The sequence below is a fragment of the Macrosteles quadrilineatus genome, unplaced genomic scaffold, assembly GCF_028750875.1.
Source record: "Macrosteles quadrilineatus isolate MER2022 unplaced genomic scaffold, UCM_ALF_1.0 Scaffold_2__2_contigs__length_208266976, whole genome shotgun sequence".
Taxonomy (NCBI): domain Eukaryota; kingdom Metazoa; phylum Arthropoda; class Insecta; order Hemiptera; family Cicadellidae; genus Macrosteles; species Macrosteles quadrilineatus.
The window spans coordinates 28,117,619-28,140,187 of NW_026542595.1; the positions used below are offsets into that span (position 1 = coordinate 28,117,619).

The 22,569-nt window shown below is 36.1% G+C and overlaps 1 protein-coding gene across 1 annotated transcript in view; it reads left to right on the forward strand.

Annotated features, from left to right (window-relative positions):
* Nucleotides 1-1,564: 1,564 nt before the first annotated feature.
* The window catches only part of LOC128985895 (sorting nexin-21), a 48,467-nt gene continuing 27,462 nt past the window's right edge, over nucleotides 1,565-22,569 (forward strand). Inside the window, exons 1-5 of the mRNA XM_054405869.1 lie at nucleotides 1,565-2,026; nucleotides 6,329-6,467; nucleotides 10,987-11,125; nucleotides 13,907-14,236; nucleotides 14,715-14,902. Coding sequence (XP_054261844.1) covers nucleotides 11,039-11,125; nucleotides 13,907-14,236; nucleotides 14,715-14,902 — 605 coding nt within the window. The 5' untranslated portion in view covers nucleotides 1,565-2,026; nucleotides 6,329-6,467; nucleotides 10,987-11,038. The remainder of the gene's footprint in view (nucleotides 2,027-6,328; nucleotides 6,468-10,986; nucleotides 11,126-13,906; nucleotides 14,237-14,714; nucleotides 14,903-22,569) is intronic.

The following is a 22,569-nucleotide window of genomic DNA, read 5'->3' on the forward strand; positions in this document are numbered from 1 at the left end:
ATTCTTATTCTTATTCTTATTCTTATTCTATTCTTATTCTTATTCTTATTTGATTTTTCATTGTTAGCAAGTCTGGTTAGTTTGGTTAGGTTATGATAGTTTAATTTTATAATAAAAAAATTATAAAATAGGATTTGAGGCATTTATAATTTTATTTTATGAACATAACTATTTTTGTGATTAATAAACCTTCATTAGATTTTATCATTGTCAGCACGTTTGGTTGGTTTGGTTAGGTTATGACGGTTTAATTTCATAATAAAAAAATATAAAATTGAATTTGAGGCATTTATAATTTTATTCTATGAACAAAAATAATTTTTCAATTACTAAACCTTCTTTATAGTCACACGGCCAGCACAATTTGTTTTTCAGGATTAATTTTGCCAACAGTGTCATTTAGAGGCTTCTGATAGACTATAATGAAGGTTTACTAATTGAAAAATTAGTTTTGTTCATAGAATAAAATTATAAATGCCTCAAATTCAATTTTATATTTTTTTATTATGAAATTAAACCGTCATAACCTAACCAAACCAACCAAACGTGCTGACAATGAAAAAATCTAATGAAGGTTTATTAATAGAAAAAATAGTTGTGTTGATAAAATAAAATTATAAATGCCTCAAATCCTATTTTATAATTTTTTAATTATAAAATTAAACTATCATAACCTAGCCAAACTAACCAGACTTGCTGATAATGAAAAATCGAATGAAGGTTTAATCGAAAAAAAACATTTCTGTTTATAAAATAAAATTATAAATGGGTTAAATTCAATTTTATTATGTTTTAATTATAAAATTAAACCGTCATAACCTAACCAAACCAACCAAACTTGTTTATAATGAAAAAATCCAATACAAAAAAATAGTGCTACGGGTGGGATTCGAACCCGGGTCCTTCGGATTATCTACTCAGCATTCTATCCACTTCACCACCGAGGCCGTTGGCATCAAATCGTATCGTTGCGGTAATGATGTTCCCTTAGCCAATCAGAAGCCTCAAAATAATACTGTAGGCAACACTAATCCTGAAATAAAAATTCAGCACACGGCCAACCCACTGAGCTATAATTCTAACTGGAGGTAGCACTGAATGTCAAAGATGCGTGTCGCCAGCCGCCATGTTTGCGTGAGGTGTGAGTTATAAGAAGCCATATTATTGCTATGGCTATTATTATACTTGGCTTAAAATACCTACTTTGTATGGTCGCCATTTCAAAGAAAATTATTAAAGTATTAAAAGTATTCAAGTATGACAAAAATACTCACTGCTATACCAACCTAGTTATAAGAAGCCATGTTATTGCTATGGTAAGAAAACTTACTGCTATACCAACCTAACAAAATCAGCGACTCGCTTTTGACAGACTTCTGCCATGGCAGTGCTACCTCCAGTTATAATTTTAGCTCAGTGGGCCAACCTAACAACACGAAACACCGAAAACGAAAACAAACCAGCAAAAACAGTGGCACGTTTTTCTCTAATGTTTAACCAGAGAGTAGTGACTCCAGTTATAATCTATATCTCAATGGTTACAACAACAACAACATTCAAGCCAAGGCCCAAGGGCATGTTTATTGTTTTGTTGACGTTTTGGTTTTGATGTCTTGCTCTTGCTTTGCTTGATAGACATTATTGCATTGTATTGTTTTGTTTTTGTTTTTACCCAATTCCGTTTCCATTTCTTTCCATCTTATTTGGAGGTTGTTGTTGATTATTTTCATACTGAGTCATGGTTCTCTGTGGTCAGCGTTCTTTAATTTCTAAGCAAAGTAAAGTGAAGGAAACAGGAAACTGAAAGTAAAGAATGAAGTGTTATCATTGTGGATGTTTGAATGTTAAATATTGTCACTCTGTCTGTTGGCCTATCTAATCATTGTCATACTCAGGGAAGTCCTCATGAATCAGTTCAATGACGAATAATTGGGTAGACAACCAACCATAGACAGAAATATAGATTTTTGTCTGTCCAGTGTTTTTACAAGAGCACTTAGCCCATCTGGGTTGCCCACCTAAAAAGGTAAGCCCGAAAAGAAGCCAAATTATTTAAATTTCAATTAACTTAGGCCTAAGTTATTTACTTAGTTTGGGCTAATCAGGCTACATAATTGCAAAAATTATGGATATTATCTCTTATCTATTTTAATGTAGAACATAAAATCTAGAAAGATCTAATTAAAATAGTACACAACTTTAAAGATTCTTTTAGTCAGGATATAAATGGAGTTTCTAGTCATATTCTTAAATCCGTTTTCAAATCGATTGCTGCCCCTCTTGCTTATTTAGTCAACAGCTGTTTGGCTAAAGGTGTTTTTCCCGAAAACCTGAAGTTAGCTAAAACCATTCCGATTTACAAGAAGGGTGACCCGGCACAGCCCGCAAACTTTCGGCCGATATCAATTCTTCCTGTTTTCTCTAAGGTTCTGGAGTCAGTAATGAAACAACAACTGGTGGCCTATTTTGAGAACAACAACCTGTTTAACGATTCTCAACATGGGTTTAGGGCCGGAAGATCCACAACCTCTGCACTCCTTAGCCTAGTTAAGAACATCTCTGATGCCTTTGAATCTAATGACTCCGTCCATCTCAGTCTTTGTGATCTTAGCAAGGCATTCGACGTGGTCTCTCATGACATCCTTCTTGCCAAGCTTGGCAGATATGGCGTCACTGGAGTAGTCCACAAATCAATAGTCTTAGAAAACAGGAAACAAATTGTTTCGTTGCAGGGAGCCTCCTCCAGTATCAGGCAAATGCACCAGGGCGTGCCCCAAGGATCGATTCTGGGCCCTGTCTTGTTCGTCATAATGATTAATGATCTGTCCCTAAACAGACGAACGCTGCTCTTTGCAGACGACACAACACTACTGACCAGGCACGGCAACCTGAACGACCTGAGAACCGAGGCAGCATTTCTGCTGGATGAGGCCAAAGAATGGTTCGTTTTGAATCGCCTTAAAATCAATGACGATAAAACACAATCCATCACGTGTACCCTCAAACAGGGCATCGAAGATGAGGCGGTCAAACTGCTAGGATTCTGGATCGATTCCAAACTCAACTGGAACCTCCATGTGGAGAAAGTGTGCTTCAGGCTAAGCAGAATATTATATCTGATCAGGAAACTTAAGCATGAGATTACACGTCCCTACCTAGTCATAATGTACCATGCATTATTCCATAGCCACATAAATTATGGACTGGTGGTATGGGGCCATTGCTACGCGACCCAGAGTGTGCTGTTGCTGCAGAAGAAGGCGCTAAGACTAATAACATCCTCTGGCCCTACCGATCACTGTATACCTCTTTTTAAAGAACTTGGCATACTATCAGTTTTCAGCCAGTATGCGCTAAACACCCTAGTTCTTCTGAGAGAAAATATAAACAACTTCTCAACCAGAAACATGCAGCACAACTATGGGACCCGCAGAGCCTATGACCTGGATGCACCCCGTTGTCGACTTAGCCACACGCTGAATTCATATCCATCTCTAGCGATAAAATTATTCAATACGCTACCGACAACCATCCGGACCCTAGAACCAAAGCAGTTTAAGTCTGCACTTCGCCAGAGCCTAGTCAGTAGGCCTCTGTACTCCATCAAGGAACTGATTGACAATCCACTCGACTTTCCAAAAATCCGAGTCACATCCGTCAGTACAGTTTAAATTGTATATATATATATATATATGTTTATAATAGTGTTTTATAAGTTACTTTTTTTTTTGACGCAATCTATCCAACGTTTGTTGGTCAAGGATGAAGGAATCAAGTATTCAAGTACATCCTCTTTAATAAATTAGATCTAGACTAGGCTAATTCCTACAACAAGGCTATTCCTTAACCCAATGATCAAACCAAACCTTAACATAGACATAACGGGTACAGTTTCTTAACTGGGCTATGCTAATATTGATTGAAACTATCGATTTGATTGCGATTTTTTCACCATCAGTCAGTTTGGTTGGTTTGGTCTTAGGTTATGATAGTTTAATTTTATAGGCCTAATAGAAATATTTAAAAATATCAGTTAGCCTATTAATCAATATTTTCAATTCGATAGTTTTAATCGATATTAGCATAGCCCAGTTAAGAAACTGTAGGCCTGCCCGACATAACTTAAGTTAGTCAGACTCACCAAACCTAAATTTAGACATAACTTAACCCTCCGAGTGTCCATAGTTTAGGCCTTAATGTCCGCCTATTTTTGGCGCATTTGCAAGGTTTTATTAAAACGGATCTGAGAAGCTTAAAACAATGTTAATTCTACTGTTCTATATACCATTTTGTTTGGAAAATCATGGGCTTCAATATTATATATAAAACATAAGGAACATTTGTTAAAAAAAAAGTTTTTAGGTAGGGCCTAAGTAAAAAAAAATATTTTGGAAAATTTTCAAAAAAAAAAATAAGTTTGCGCTCAATGAAATTGTATAAATTATAGGCCTATAAATATTTGAAAATAGCCACTTTGTTCTAAATTTTATGAGGATTACAAATATATAATCATATTAAGTGAGGTAAGTTATCAAATAAATAAGTTATGAGTGAAAAACAGATTCCAGTACATAGCGTTTAGCTAAGAATGCATAGCCTAACCATAGCTAGGAATCTGGCTGATAATTTACATCAATATCACTACCTACTTCTTCAGGATCATCAACCAGCCCTTCAAAATCACTTAAATCTTCTTATAATGCACCACGTATAACTTATCACTACTTTTGATTTTTAACACTAAAACAATGATAAACGTAATAAAACACATCAGTCATCGGTCCGAGGTTAACCAAGCTGTTTACAAATACGCTCGTCAGCTGTCTGCTACAATATTTTCGGAACTAAAATGAAAAGCGCTTAGAGACAGACCTCCGGAGAAAGCTTAGAATCTAACAAAAAGAACGATACCTAACTCGATCCAGTTCAATCCGATTCAGTCAGTCATAGAGCCTTCGCCGTAAACGATGTTCGTGTGTCAAAAAATCGACAAGTGACACTACACAAAGTGTGTCGTGAGTCGATTTTTCGACAAGTGACGCTCGGAGGGTTAAGTTAGTCAGACTCAGTTTTCTACTCAAGAGCCTGTAACTTAAATAGGCCTACAGTAAGTTTATGCTAAGCAGCAATATGAACAGTTTGACCGTTTACTTGTGAATACTGGTAACTTACTAGACATTCCGTAAGGACCAGCTGTCACCAATTATTTAGGCTAGGTACCAAGTTATAGAGTCTTCATCATCCCTATAAAACATGGTCAGAACATGTTCTTTAGCTGCTCCCAATACTTTGTCACATAGGCCTAAATAAGTTATGCCTAAAATATATAGGCTACAGGCATATAAGCATATACCATGCACATTTTAACTCATGTTTAGGAAATGTTTTTCTCTAAGTTACCTAAGTGGTTTAAGTGTTAATACTTCTTTTTCTTGATGTCCGAATGTGTGTAACTTATCTCAACATACCAAAATGTTGGATAGTAGGCCTACCCGTAGTAAAAATTTCAACCGGTGAAGTATCGTAGGTCTCTAGACAACTTTCCAATAAGCTGCATGGTGTCAGTGGAAACATAAATCGATTCATACCATACCATAATCATCACAGAAGTAGGCTACACTGTATGATTCAGAAACTTGGACGTTGACCAAAAAGCCGAAAACCTTATTGCTGGGTTTGATCCCCAATATCTAGGCTATCCCTAATAACTTAGAGTGCAGAGAAAATATACGGACCAGTTCAAGGTAACAAAAGTTGTGATACCAAAGAACAGAGAGCTGAGAAATGAATTTAAACACCCAGATTAATAGGCGTGCTTTCCGATGGGGTGGGCAGACTCTGGTGAAGAAATATGCATTAACTTTTAAAGTTAGGCCCATCAGATTTAAAATGCATATCATATAGAAATTTAATCGGATGAAAGAAATATGTAGGTAGTCACATGACATTTTTTTTTAATTACAAGATGATTTTTTCCAATTAAACTGCCAGAATTTGCCTTTATTGGTGTTAAGATATTGGTTCTTATTATTGTAATTCTTATGTTACAGGAAACCTTTACAATCGTACCGGTAACGCTAGAACTTGCTGTTTGTGTCTCTCAGGGACAATGCTTGTTTTTTTAAATACTTTGATACCGCCAGGATTTTTATAAAATATAATGACAGACAGTGTCGTAGATGTAATTATTACTGGTAGTTTAGTTTTTAAAGATAATTTGTAAGTAGAGCTTAGTGTAAATGGCTACCGTATAAATTTACCTTGCAATAATTATTTTTGTGTGAAATTGCACTGGCCTCCTAGTATTAATTATATTTGTTGTTTGCAGAAAAATTGTCAACACTTACAACTTGAGAAACCTCAAGAAAAAGACTACAGAAATGACTGACATGAATAGCTCATCTCCTTCTCTCCTAACATTTGAGGTGATTTCTACACGAACAATAAATGACCCAACAAAATATGTGGTAAGTTGAATTAAATAAGGACTGATTCAGTTAGAGGTAACTATTTAAAACTAAGTAGGCCTACCTACATTGTAGTTTGCTTATATTTTGGTATATTTTTGTTTTAGATTGTTTGTAATAGTAGGCCTACCTATATGATATAAAATATGAAAAATTATATCTTTCATATGACCACCATATGCAGCCTTTAGGGCCAAATTTCCGAATTGGCGGACAGGGCGTGCGCCCAGGTCGGCAAATTTTAGGGGGCGGCAAAATTTTAGGCCTAAGTTATTTACTTAGTTTGGGCTAATCAGGCTACATAATTGCAAAAATTATGGATATTATCTCTTATCTATTTTAATGTAGAACATAAAATCTAGAAAGATCTAATTAAAATAGTACACAACTTTAAAGATTCTTTTAGTCAGGATATAAATGGAGTTTCTAGTCATATTCTTAAATCCGTTTTCAAATCGATTGCTGCCCCTCTTGCTTATTTAGTCAACAGCTGTTTGGCTAAAGGTGTTTTTCCCGAAAACCTGAAGTTAGCTAAAACCATTCCGATTTACAAGAAGGGTGACCCGGCACAGCCCGCAAACTTTCGGCCGATATCAATTCTTCCTGTTTTCTCTAAGGTTCTGGAGTCAGTAATGAAACAACAACTGGTGGCCTATTTTGAGAACAACAACCTGTTTAACGATTCTCAACATGGGTTTAGGGCCGGAAGATCCACAACCTCTGCACTCCTTAGCCTAGTTAAGAACATCTCTGATGCCTTTGAATCTAATGACTCCGTCCATCTCAGTCTTTGTGATCTTAGCAAGGCATTCGACGTGGTCTCTCATGACATCCTTCTTGCCAAGCTTGGCAGATATGGCGTCACTGGAGTAGTCCACAAATCAATAGTCTTAGAAAACAGGAAACAAATTGTTTCGTTGCAGGGAGCCTCCTCCAGTATCAGGCAAATGCACCAGGGCGTGCCCCAAGGATCGATTCTGGGCCCTGTCTTGTTCGTCATAATGATTAATGATCTGTCCCTAAACAGACGAACGCTGCTCTTTGCAGACGACACAACACTACTGACCAGGCACGGCAACCTGAACGACCTGAGAACCGAGGCAGCATTTCTGCTGGATGAGGCCAAAGAATGGTTCGTTTTGAATCGCCTTAAAATCAATGACGATAAAACACAATCCATCACGTGTACCCTCAAACAGGGCATCGAAGATGAGGCGGTCAAACTGCTAGGATTCTGGATCGATTCCAAACTCAACTGGAACCTCCATGTGGAGAAAGTGTGCTTCAGGCTAAGCAGAATATTATATCTGATCAGGAAACTTAAGCATGAGATTACACGTCCCTACCTAGTCATAATGTACCATGCATTATTCCATAGCCACATAAATTATGGACTGGTGGTATGGGGCCATTGCTACGCGACCCAGAGTGTGCTGTTGCTGCAGAAGAAGGCGCTAAGACTAATAACATCCTCTGGCCCTACCGATCACTGTATACCTCTTTTTAAAGAACTTGGCATACTATCAGTTTTCAGCCAGTATGCGCTAAACACCCTAGTTCTTCTGAGAGAAAATATAAACAACTTCTCAACCAGAAACATGCAGCACAACTATGGGACCCGCAGAGCCTATGACCTGGATGCACCCCGTTGTCGACTTAGCCACACGCTGAATTCATATCCATCTCTAGCGATAAAATTATTCAATACGCTACCGACAACCATCCGGACCCTAGAACCAAAGCAGTTTAAGTCTGCACTTCGCCAGAGCCTAGTCAGTAGGCCTCTGTACTCCATCAAGGAACTGATTGACAATCCACTCGACTTTCCAAAAATCCGAGTCACATCCGTCAGTACAGTTTAAATTGTATATATATATATATATATGTTTATAATAGTGTTTTATAAGTTACTTTTTTTTTTGACGCAATCTATCCAACGTTTGTTGGTCAAGGATGAAGGAATCAAGTATTCAAGTACATCCTCTTTAATAAATTAGATCTAGACTAGGCTAATTCCTACAACAAGGCTATTCCTTAACCCAATGATCAAACCAAACCTTAACATAGACATAACGGGTACAGTTTCTTAACTGGGCTATGCTAATATTGATTGAAACTATCGATTTGATTGCGATTTTTTCACCATCAGTCAGTTTGGTTGGTTTGGTCTTAGGTTATGATAGTTTAATTTTATAGGCCTAATAGAAATATTTAAAAATATCAGTTAGCCTATTAATCAATATTTTCAATTCGATAGTTTTAATCGATATTAGCATAGCCCAGTTAAGAAACTGTAGGCCTGCCCGACATAACTTAAGTTAGTCAGACTCACCAAACCTAAATTTAGACATAACTTAACCCTCCGAGTGTCCATAGTTTAGGCCTTAATGTCCGCCTATTTTTGGCGCATTTGCAAGGTTTTATTAAAACGGATCTGAGAAGCTTAAAACAATGTTAATTCTACTGTTCTATATACCATTTTGTTTGGAAAATCATGGGCTTCAATATTATATATAAAACATAAGGAACATTTGTTAAAAAAAAAGTTTTTAGGTAGGGCCTAAGTAAAAAAAAATATTTTGGAAAATTTTCAAAAAAAAAAATAAGTTTGCGCTCAATGAAATTGTATAAATTATAGGCCTATAAATATTTGAAAATAGCCACTTTGTTCTAAATTTTATGAGGATTACAAATATATAATCATATTAAGTGAGGTAAGTTATCAAATAAATAAGTTATGAGTGAAAAACAGATTCCAGTACATAGCGTTTAGCTAAGAATGCATAGCCTAACCATAGCTAGGAATCTGGCTGATAATTTACATCAATATCACTACCTACTTCTTCAGGATCATCAACCAGCCCTTCAAAATCACTTAAATCTTCTTATAATGCACCACGTATAACTTATCACTACTTTTGATTTTTAACACTAAAACAATGATAAACGTAATAAAACACATCAGTCATCGGTCCGAGGTTAACCAAGCTGTTTACAAATACGCTCGTCAGCTGTCTGCTACAATATTTTCGGAACTAAAATGAAAAGCGCTTAGAGACAGACCTCCGGAGAAAGCTTAGAATCTAACAAAAAGAACGATACCTAACTCGATCCAGTTCAATCCGATTCAGTCAGTCATAGAGCCTTCGCCGTAAACGATGTTCGTGTGTCAAAAAATCGACAAGTGACACTACACAAAGTGTGTCGTGAGTCGATTTTTCGACAAGTGACGCTCGGAGGGTTAAGTTAGTCAGACTCAGTTTTCTACTCAAGAGCCTGTAACTTAAATAGGCCTACAGTAAGTTTATGCTAAGCAGCAATATGAACAGTTTGACCGTTTACTTGTGAATACTGGTAACTTACTAGACATTCCGTAAGGACCAGCTGTCACCAATTATTTAGGCTAGGTACCAAGTTATAGAGTCTTCATCATCCCTATAAAACATGGTCAGAACATGTTCTTTAGCTGCTCCCAATACTTTGTCACATAGGCCTAAATAAGTTATGCCTAAAATATATAGGCTACAGGCATATAAGCATATACCATGCACATTTTAACTCATGTTTAGGAAATGTTTTTCTCTAAGTTACCTAAGTGGTTTAAGTGTTAATACTTCTTTTTCTTGATGTCCGAATGTGTGTAACTTATCTCAACATACCAAAATGTTGGATAGTAGGCCTACCCGTAGTAAAAATTTCAACCGGTGAAGTATCGTAGGTCTCTAGACAACTTTCCAATAAGCTGCATGGTGTCAGTGGAAACATAAATCGATTCATACCATACCATAATCATCACAGAAGTAGGCTACACTGTATGATTCAGAAACTTGGACGTTGACCAAAAAGCCGAAAACCTTATTGCTGGGTTTGATCCCCAATATCTAGGCTATCCCTAATAACTTAGAGTGCAGAGAAAATATACGGACCAGTTCAAGGTAACAAAAGTTGTGATACCAAAGAACAGAGAGCTGAGAAATGAATTTAAACACCCAGATTAATAGGCGTGCTTTCCGATGGGGTGGGCAGACTCTGGTGAAGAAATATGCATTAACTTTTAAAGTTAGGCCCATCAGATTTAAAATGCATATCATATAGAAATTTAATCGGATGAAAGAAATATGTAGGTAGTCACATGACATTTTTTTTTAATTACAAGATGATTTTTTCCAATTAAACTGCCAGAATTTGCCTTTATTGGTGTTAAGATATTGGTTCTTATTATTGTAATTCTTATGTTACAGGAAACCTTTACAATCGTACCGGTAACGCTAGAACTTGCTGTTTGTGTCTCTCAGGGACAATGCTTGTTTTTTTAAATACTTTGATACCGCCAGGATTTTTATAAAATATAATGACAGACAGTGTCGTAGATGTAATTATTACTGGTAGTTTAGTTTTTAAAGATAATTTGTAAGTAGAGCTTAGTGTAAATGGCTACCGTATAAATTTACCTTGCAATAATTATTTTTGTGTGAAATTGCACTGGCCTCCTAGTATTAATTATATTTGTTGTTTGCAGAAAAATTGTCAACACTTACAACTTGAGAAACCTCAAGAAAAAGACTACAGAAATGACTGACATGAATAGCTCATCTCCTTCTCTCCTAACATTTGAGGTGATTTCTACACGAACAATAAATGACCCAACAAAATATGTGGTAAGTTGAATTAAATAAGGACTGATTCAGTTAGAGGTAACTATTTAAAACTAAGTAGGCCTACCTACATTGTAGTTTGCTTATATTTTGGTATATTTTTGTTTTAGATTGTTTGTAATAGTAGGCCTACCTATATGATATAAAATATGAAAAATTATATCTTTCATATGACCACCATATGCAGCCTTTAGGGCCAAATTTCCGAATTGGCGGACAGGGCGTGCGCCCAGGTCGGCAAATTTTAGGGGGCGGCAAAATTTTGGAAGATAAGTAATCAAAAATGTCGTGTTTCTCTTCTGAAACAGCACTGACGGATGTGTAGTACTAAAGGTCATTGGTCAATGACCTAAAATATCACGATTGTAATGATTGCTAATTTTAAATTTTATATTACAATATGTTTAGAGTATAAATATATGTGTATATATGCATACATGTGTATGTGTATATATCTATGTATATGTGTGCATAAAGAAGTGTTATTTTATTTTGTTTTAGTGCTCAGTATGTTGATTTATGTGGGACAATTTTATTTTATTAATATTGAATGGACATTAATGCCAACCCAGCAGACGGTCGTATGACCATTGTTGTATGTGCATGTATAAATTATCGCACCCATTTCATGTAGCCTACTGTACATAGTATGTATTCAATAAAGCACTTTTCTATTCTATTCTATTCTATTCTAATGATTGCTAATACGTCCCTGGCAGCCCTACACACTCCGGCTCTTTTTACAAATGTTTTCATAAACATTCTTGTTTAATATTTGATGATTGTGCAATGTTGTATTTTGATGTAAAAAAGCAAATCATGGTATTAATTTGAATATTTCTCCTGGTCCCCCTACTAAACCATACAAAATCAATGCTAAATAATTGTCAAACCAGACAAGGAATTTCCGATAAACAACTTTGTATCATTGTTTTGCGATTGAAATCCCCTTCCCGAGCCCTTTAGGGAAGTGGTGCAAGTCTTAATATAGCTTCAAGGTTGCACCCACCCCTTACCCTCGGCCACTCGACTCACAGTGGCCCGCACTCATTTCAAGGTCATTGCCCAATCCCATAATATTACGAAATAAATACAGTAATTTGTAAACATATTTCATTTGTATTTTATTTAGCCTGAAATCAGCCATAAGGACATGCAATAATATAAAAAGTGATAATAGAAAGATAAAATATATATTTTACTACGGTTACGATTATTAGGAATTCGTAAATAAACAGATAACACATATTTTTTTATAATTTGTTATTGGAGGAAAAGAATAAATGCAAATAAATAATGAACTATTACAGCTGTGCGGTACGAGATCTCAGGGTCTCCTACAATGACGTCATATTAACTTCCTGGGCTGGCTGAAGACTGTCAACATTGTAATGGTTCACATAAACAAACACTCAGCGCTCTCTCTTTCCTTTCTTTGAGGTTATGATGTGCAAAAGATTACTGCGCAACGTAATCTCGGGGTCTTGTATCGCACCTGGGTAATGATAGCGAACGAGACCTATAGATCTCGTAACGCACCATTTGATTAATGCAGGGAAATAAACATCGCAACGAACGTATTAACTTGATTAGTTAGTATTTCATTTTCTATTTTTAAATCAAGGAGAAAAGCGTAAACTAACTAGTAACTTAACTTATACAAAATTGTAGTGTTTAAAAGTAGGATATATATCTGTCATGGATAATGCTTATAGTGCTTTTCATTGAACACTTTTAGTCAGATCCACTTACTTTTTTTAGGCTAACTTCGCTGCCTAGAGGTGGCAGATTGTTAAATACGTCCCTGGCAGCCTTACAGACTCCAGCTCTTATCACAAAAGTTTTCATAACATTCTTGTTCAATTTTTGCTGTTGCTTCAAGTGACTAAAGGAAATAATCCAGTGGTGTGGTGTGACATCACATGATCTTTGCTTGAAACAACGTTCGGATACGTTCGGATAAAACGTCCGGTAAACTTTAAGGGTTGCAACTGCACGGATTCTTGAGTTGTTTGTTGGATGTTAAGATGGACAAGTAGGCTGAATTCTTTAAGCTCTAACTTGTTAAAACCACCATGTCTAATTTTTAGGCACTGTTCAAAGGTTTATTGCGGACATTTTCCATCACGAAAGTAAAAAACAATACACAACGTTTCGGGATCTGGAATCTGATCCCGTCTTCACGTTGTGTATTGTTTTTTACTTTCGTGATGGAAAATGTCCGCAATAAACCTTTGAACAACATTAACTCACCATCACCAACAATGAACTTCAAACAAAGAATTTTAGGCACTCTCGACTAAATCCTTACAACCGCTACAAAAAATAATTGCTTATATATTCCCTGCTATCTTTCTCCATCAACTGTAACTCTATCACCAGCAGCCATTTAAAAAAAAAGTCAGTAACGACTAACCAAAGATCCACATCAAACCATTACTTTTTATGGATGTGTTTTCCATGTGATGAAAGTATCAATTTTAAAATGTGGTAGTGTTGCTAATATGCATGACCATTAAGAAACTCACGCTTCTGTAGACGATCTCAAAAGATTCAGTTCTTCAGTCAATTGGATTTTTCTAGACAATGCATGCATTGATTAATTGTAAAAAAATGTATTTTTATTCTTTTGGTTTTTGTGATATAATTCTCATGAAAGAGTTGAATGTGGAGGCAAACTACATGCAAATTTCATGAAATGATAAAATTTATTCAAATGGTACAAGCTATTTATATTCAATTATGGTAAAATTTTGATTATATATTAAATATCTTTGTTTTCAGGTATACAGTATCAGAGTGTTGAGGAAAGGCCCCACACCTGACAACCATTCATGTTTGTTAGAAAGGAGATACACAGAGTTTTTAGAGCTGTACACTAAACTGCGTCAAGAATTCCCTGACATATTTTCTTCTGTTGAATTTCCAAAGAAAGCTATGGTTGGAAATTTTTCTGCTGAAACAATAGCTTCCAGGAGTACTGCCTTTGAATATTTATTAACTTTGCTTGTCAGTCATGATAAGGTCAGAGAGTCGGCTACAGTTATGGACTTTTTCCTAATAAAAGAGTTGACAGATTCTCTGAAGATGATCAGTGACAAAAAATATAGTGAGGTAAGTGAACCAATACTGTTAATATAATGTTCAATTATTAGTTTATTGTTTAGATGTACGACTGGCCTTGTAGAACCCCGGTTAACCGAAATCCGGTTTAACCGAAATGGTTCCATAAAATAATACACGGTTCAAAAATAATTAATACGTAATGTAAAATGCTTTAGTAACTTCAGTTATTTAGTTTAAATTATTTACTAACCTAATGTAACATTTCTGTGGCTGAAATAAAATACTGTATTATATAGACATTGTTTTAAATTCATTTTTCCAACTCACCGATGCTATTTTTAGCTAATGACGGGTTAACTGAAAAGTTGGTTATCTGAAACGGCTCTTCCCCCTTTATTTTGGTTACTTGGGGTTCTACTATACTGTATTACCATTCAAATTATTCAGTACTTAACTCTAGTAGACTAGAAATGAACTATAAAAAATGTGTTATGTCACCATTAGTCAAGATTATTTAAAACCACAGGCAGCGGTGGTGCTGGAAAACAGTTTTTATCTGCTCAACAAGCTGCTGACACCTAGACATCCGCAGTTACTGCGGTTGTTGTGTCTGCTGGTCGGTTGCTGCGACGCTGCGATTTCACAACAGACAAGACACTTTGCCATGACTGCGGTGCAACGGTTTGAAGCTGTCAGTGACACTGACTTACTCAGGTGAGGAATCTCGACATATAGCTGGGAGCAGGTCTAGGCATGAGACATGCAAACCGCAGGCCCTGAGTTTTTTGTTAAGAATTTAACTATGTCTACTTTAATATAGTTTTACCTCACCTTATGAAAATACATATACCTAAAGAATAATTTTTCAGTGGGTCCACTAAGGAGTCGCAACTGTGTAGTGAGGAATAGTACAAGGTAGATAAAGTTCCTGATATTATGTGCAACTCAAGAGGAATCCACCATCTTCTCAAACTCCGCCCAAACATATGAAGTTAGAAGTCAAGTCAAGTCATCTTTATTCACAATATGCACACCTAGTACATGAGAATAGTGTCAAATCAAAAACCTAATACTATGACTATGACTAAGAGTTTAAAAAATCCTCAAGCTCAAACGAGTATAGTGGTTTGTAAAAAAGGTAATTTTTTAACATCTTAACTTTATTGATGTTATTTTCAGTTTTTAACAAAATAGGAAGTGTATGTAAGAAATTTGAAATTTGATCCAATATATGAAGGTTTCTTTTCATAAAATGCTAATCTATAGTGAGTAGGTATGACGGTATTTTATTCTTGTGTTATATTGGTGAGATTGCAGAATGTTCTGTTTTAAAGGATTATAATTGCTATTAAAACCGTGTCGTAAATATATTGTCCATATACAGCTAATATTTTTAAAGTTTTGAAATAATTTTTTGCTGATTCTTCAGGCTTCAAATTAGGAACTATTCTGAAAGCTTCAAAATTTCATTCAAGTTTTCTTTTTTTTACCCATATAAAGCCAAGCCAAATGAAATATGGGTATGAATATGCTCATGATTTATTATTTTTAACACACTTAGGCCTACATCAGTGCATAAATATGACATTCTGTGTAAGGCATTCCTGAGTTAATTTTAGAAAGGATTTTTTCCACATGACGATTCCAATTGAAATTCTCATATATTTCTAACCCCAAAAATCTAGTAGACTTTTGATGTTGATGTATTTGATGTTGAGTTGAATCACCCTGAGTCCAAGAAGACATCAAGCCAACTTCCATTTGGATTTGTAACTGGAGTTCCCTTAGTTCAAGTCACTATTACCGATTATGTGATTTCTCTTCTAAATTAACTCAGTAGAAATTTCTTATGTGGATATTACAGTTTATATTACCTCTTCTGTTTTTACGTTTCAGTAGTAGATCTTCCTTCAAAGTAATTCAGAAATCCTTAACCTCAATGTGAATACTTTTCCCCCTTTTAGTGAATTTCCCATATAGGGAATAAGCTATTACCATAGTACTCATGGTAAGACCTGGACCCGGGGCCAACTTACTTTTTTGTTTTGAGGTCCTTAGAGCCCAAAAAACCATCCGTTTGAATTCATCTATAAGTATAAAAGAGGATGTTTGTATATATATATATATATATATATTTGGTAGTGATAAACTCAGACACCGCTGAACCGATTGCCACGAAACTTGGTACATACGTGTAGAATTTCATGGAATAGGTTTATACACCATAGTAGTTATGTATTTGTCGATACTAGGCCAGGGTGAGGGTGAGAGCCCTAGAATAGGGTACAGCCCTAGAATAGGGTACAGCCCTAGAATAGGGTACAGCCCTAGAATAGGGTACAGCCCTAGAATAGGGTACAGCCCTAGAATAGGGTACAGCCCTAGAACGGGGTACAGTCCTAGAACGGGGTACAGTCCTAGAATGGGGTACAGTCCTAGAATGGGGTACAGCCCTAGAATAGGGTACAGCCCTAGAATAGGGTACAGCCCTAGAACGGGGTACAGTCCTAGAATGGGGTACGGCCCTCAAAGTCCGGACACTCAGAGAGCAGTCTTCTGCAGTTCCTTTTCATAGAATCCTTCTATAATTTCTTCGCCATTTTGATCGGCGATCCTATAAGTAACCGGTCTAGTGTTTAGAATTCGTGCTATTGTAAATATCTCCGAAGTCCAGTTTTGTTTATATTTATTCGCAAACACGTCTTTTTTCGTCGTGATACGTTCTCTATCGCCGAGGTCGAACTTGTTGTTTTTACGAACTTTGTGTTCGCGCTCAATGTAGATTTGTAATAAATCAGCCTCGTTATCTTTGTTGACCTCTACTGGTCTCATTTTAATAGTGTGGTGATAATCGTGTTGTTGGTTATACTCATCTGTGACTTCTTGTAGTATATCGTACCACTTGTGGGATTGTCGGACTTGGAATTTAACTTTAAGTTTCTCATTCAATGTCCTATGATATCTTTCAATTATTGCGGACTTCTCTTCACTCTCTGTATGGTATAGTTTGATATTATGCCTCCTCAACATGTTGTTGAACGGTTTATTTTTAAACTCTGTACCTTTGTCGGTATGTAAAAGCTTTGGTGCTTTATGACCATCACTGTTTGCTCTTTTTATAATCTTCTCGAAAGCTGTTGTCAACTCTGCCCCGTCTTTTCTCTTTAAAGGTTCGGACCAAACGAATTTGTTAAATGTATCTATGACATTTAAAATGTACTTGTACCACTTGTTTTCCCTAGTGTACTGCTTCATTATTAATAAATCTGCAGCCCACAAATCGTCGATACCCTTGGTGACTACTCGGCGTTTAATGAACTTTTTAATAACCGGCCTATGCAACTCCTTGGCTTCTAAAACATCATATGGCTCCTTTATAAACGAGTGTTTCACACTGCCGCAAACTGCACATTTTGATGTAGACAACCATCTTTTATTTCTAGTTTTTGTGGTCTTTATGTTTTCAGACGCTGTGTTTATTTTACACACGCGGCAGTACAACTCCATTGCTATATATTGAAATATAGATGTGCTTGTAATATAGACTTTAAATGCGCAAACGAGTCTTAATTAAGTAAACGATTGAGAATTGGTAAAGTGTGTATATAGCACAATTACAATGGGGTATAAACGTAAGATAAACCTGACGAAGAATCAACTAAACAAATTGCGAATTGCTTACAAAAAGCTCAAACGTGCTTTACTATATCTCCCAAAGGAACAGCTGAAAAACGGTAATGTTGAAGTATCGCTTGATAGTGACCAACATAAGCAGGTGGAAAGAGCCATAAAAAACAACACTGGGGTGAGGTTGATTTTTGATTATGCCCAACTGAAGGAGATGATTGATGGCGGTTTACTGCGGGAAGTATTGGAGCTGGCTGAAAACAATATTCCATATTTTAAGAAAGTTGCATCACCACTGATAAAAGGCAAAGTCGCGCCCCTATTGAAAGATCAGTTTGTGCCATGGCTTAAGAAATTAATTGATAGTGAGTTGGATACTCTGATAGATCAAGATGCAAGTGGTGCCGGATTGACTAGACGTATAAACAGAGAACTGAACAAGGTCTTGAGTGGTGCAAAACAAAAATAAGCCCATCAACAATATCTGACTTGGAGCATTGGGCTAATGTTTTACGAATAAGAAACTTTCGTGGTGTTTTTATGAGGGAAGCCTTACCAAACAAACCGCGTGAAAACGAATGTGGAATTATAAATCTAGGCAATTTAGAATCGGGTGGTACACACTGGACTTGTTATATGAAAACAGGCAACCGAGTTACATATTTCGACTCATTTGGAGACGCACCACCGTTGTTGGAATTGAACAAATATGTGAACATGGACGACGGTATATTATACAATATGAATAGATACCAGGAATATGACGATCCGCCAATATGTGGTCATTTGTGTTTAGAGGTTTTAAGGAGATTTTCAAATGGTGTGAGTTGGAATGAAATCGAACATATTTTGAATAATAACAAATATGTATGGTTATGTTGGTTTCTAAAATTTTATAATAAAGTATTTTTATTTTTTTTATTTTAGTAAAACAAACCTTTTAATGTATATATTTAGACATGGATTATCTTTCGATAAACAGATTTAACGAACTACAAGAACCCCAGAGTATTTCAGATGGTGTTAGTGAATCTCTAGTTGATGAAAAGATACGGAACTTACAGAATGGATTCAACAGCGGAGCTAAAACAATGTTCAAACAAATAGAGGATAAGCTAATGGGGCATCTAAAAACAACCGATTCTTTGGTGAATAGCATTAGTATATCGGGCAACTATTTGAGTGTTAAGGGGAGGCGCATCGTCAATGTCGCTAAATCCATAGACAAAAACGATGTCGCAATTAAGGAAAACCTTTTAGAGTTGGAAAAACTCATTAAAAATGTGATCAAAACAACAAAAAACATTGTGCCGAAAAAGTCTACCACAACTAATACTGTGGATGTGCTCGAGATCCAAAACCATAAGAGAATAAGCGGCGTTGGTAAGGCCATTGAAGCAAATGATGTTGTGGTAAAACTACAATTGGACGAACTTGTTAATAAAATCCTAGAATTGGAAACCCGTTATAAAACACTAAAAGAAAACGCAAGAGAAAGCATTGATGATTTATATGACAGTTTACCCAAAAGCAATTAAGAATATATTTTTTCTTTGCACCATATATTTATTAGATATGACTATTTTAAAACTGACGGGAAATACATCATTGTTAAATATCCATTTGGAGCACCCGATCTATTTGGGTGAAAATTCAAAGTACCAGATAGCGTTGATTGGTTTTTATTCTGAAAACAACATTTATAATTTAGTGCAAACTGCTAGTATGACTTTTGAAAACATATTTACACCTGTGGTGATTAACAGTGGACATTGGACAATGGAATCGCTACAGAAGCACATACGAGGGTTTTTAGAAAAAGCTAGTTTTACTGTGGATATAAATCAGTTTAAAATACTTAAAGAAGGTAATCGTGTTGTTATAAAATCACCACTAAAGTTTCAAATGTATAACACAATGCGCTTCTTGTTGGGATTTAATGAGGACAAAGATTCAGAGTTATCTAATCACTATAAAGCTGATACTGCGCCAAATTTGCGGCCTGTGGATGTTATCAAAATCCATTGTAATATTGTAAACAGCAGTTATACAAGCCATTCTACACATTATCACAGACATGACGAATCGTCGATATTGTACCAATTCTTTCCGAAAGCACAACATGGCTATAAGATTTCTGAAACACCTCAATATCCCCACTATGTGCCGATAAAGGATGGGTTAAATCAAATTCAACAAATTCAAATCGGACTGTTTGATCAAAATGGTACACTATTGCACAATCCTGATTCGAACAGTATTGTGTATTTAGATTTTGTACGAGTATAATTTATTCATAAGATGCAATCGTGTTTATTTTTTTTATTGCGACCTCGGTTCTATAAAACCGTTTATAATACTCAGCGACAGATGTTGCTAATTTTTTGTTTGTCGTAAAAGTATACGAATATATATATAGGCAGACAGTTATACCATGGAGAACTCTAATGATATCGACTTCTCGGACTTCTTAGATAAAATTAACAGAAGCCGTTATATAAGTGTTGCTGACTTGGAGATTGATAAAAAGTATTTGGTAGAGGATATCGAAATAGTGAGTTCTAAATATGGTGAGCAGATTCAAATTATATGTGGTAACAGGGCCGATTTACCGAATGGGCACGGTAGGCACGTGCCTAGGGCGCGAGGCAATTGGCTTTTTTTGGGGGCGCCAAAAATTTGGAAATTAAAAAAAAATCGTGGTAGTATTTGCATGCTATTGCGGTAAACCCCTCGCGGCCTTGTAGGCATCGTAATCGTCTCCCGCGTTTGAGGCGAGATTCTTACTATTTTCCGCAGTCAGGTCGTTTGGACATATAATTATCGTCTTCCATGATCGAGGCAATATATGAACATATCCAGCGGTCGTGAGGAGATTATCATCGTCTACCGCAAATTAGGCGAAATTCTGATATTTTCCCGCGGTCGTGAGGACATTATCCTCGTCTTGCACGATCGCGATCAAATTCTGACCACCCCTCGCGGTCGTGAAGACATCATATCGTGCCCCAAGGTCGTGTGGACATAGTAATCACCTCCTGCGATTGTAGAAAAACGGTAATCATCTCCCTCAGTATTGTGGAGGTAATCATCCTCTTACGCAAATTAGGCAACATTTTGACCTTTTTCCGCGATCGTGTGGCCATAATCATTGTCTTGCGCGATTGCGATAAAATTCTGATCACCCCTCGCGGCCGTGAAGACATCATTATATCGTCCCCGTTGGTCGTTTGGACATAGTGATCGCCTCCCGCGATTGCGGCAAAATGGTAATCGTCTCCCGCGGACATATGGAGATAATCGTCTTCGGTGAATGAGGCAAAATTCTTATCTTTTCCCGCGGTCATGTGGACATTATCATCGTCTTCTGTGATCGCGGAAAATTCTGATCATCCCTCGCGGCCTTGTGTAGACATATTATCGTCTCCCGCGATCACGGAAACGTCACTTTTGTCATGCACGATCACGGTAAATTGAAAACTCCAGGTATAAATACAAAATTCACGGTTCAAAAATCCCCCGCATGATTCCCGGATTTCCCGGTCGGTGGACACCCTGGTATATATATATATATATATTGCAAAGGGGCGCTACTATTAGATGTGCCTAGGGCGCTGACAGGGTCAAAAACGGGCCTGTGTGGTAATATAAGAATTCGACTTCCGGAGAGTTGGAACGCAAGATTGACACCCGACAATATAAAGAAACTTATGCAATTTGATAAATCTGTATTTGTTGTATTCAAGGGCACAAAATCGCTTAAAGGTACTAGAAAAATGCACGATGTAGTATTTACAACAGATTGAGAACAGTAGAAGATTATAAAAACAGGTTTTGCAAAAACTACTGAAGAATATTTCCCAAAAGACAATTGAAGAAGCTAAGAGTTACAGCAAAAAATTGTATATGATAAAATATTTAATTAAAGTTTACTATTTTAATATTTTTTTTACTCACGACCAATATTCAAACCACACACAGTACATTTTGCCGACACTGTTGCAACTGGTAGTTCAAGCAAACAGCACGCTTTATATTGGTTTTATATAGGGGTCTGCGGGTCCCCGATTTTTTCGGGTCGGGTCGGGCCAGCGGAAGGCCCGAGAGACCAGGTCGGGTCAGAGATTTGGGTCGGGCCAAAAAAAATAATTATTAGGCTATTTTTAAAGTTATAATAAGTAATTTTCAAAGAAACACTCTTATATACATTATTACAGAGGAATTAAAATGTTAAAATTAGAATTAAATATTAAGTTTGCTCACGTTTAAGAACAAAGACACAACAGAGCAATTATTGCCTTACTGTCACTAGCCAGAGCCAGTCGTCTACTGACTGACAAAACAAAAGCCGTGACGCAACAGTGCAAAGAAAACGAAGTCAAAAGAAAGACTATTTATCCAGGGGTACCAGTTTAATTATTTATTGTTTATTCCATACCTAGTTTAAAATATATTTTAGTATTTTATTTACATAATAAATTATAAACTAAAGAAATATCTGATATAGTGTACAGATCTGTATCTTGTTCTTTTATTTTCCTATTGTCCTTTTTGTCATTTAGTAACAAAACAAAACAACACTTCTGATCGTCTGGTTCGGCATTTTATGGTCACCATTTTTTTTTTTTTTTTTAAGTATCAAGTATCAACAAGTCTACAAAGAGGTTAGGCCTAAATATTTTATAATTTTATGAAAGTTTAATTTTCAGTAAAATTATTTTTTTCTTAAGTTAGATTGAGTTTCAAAAAAGATA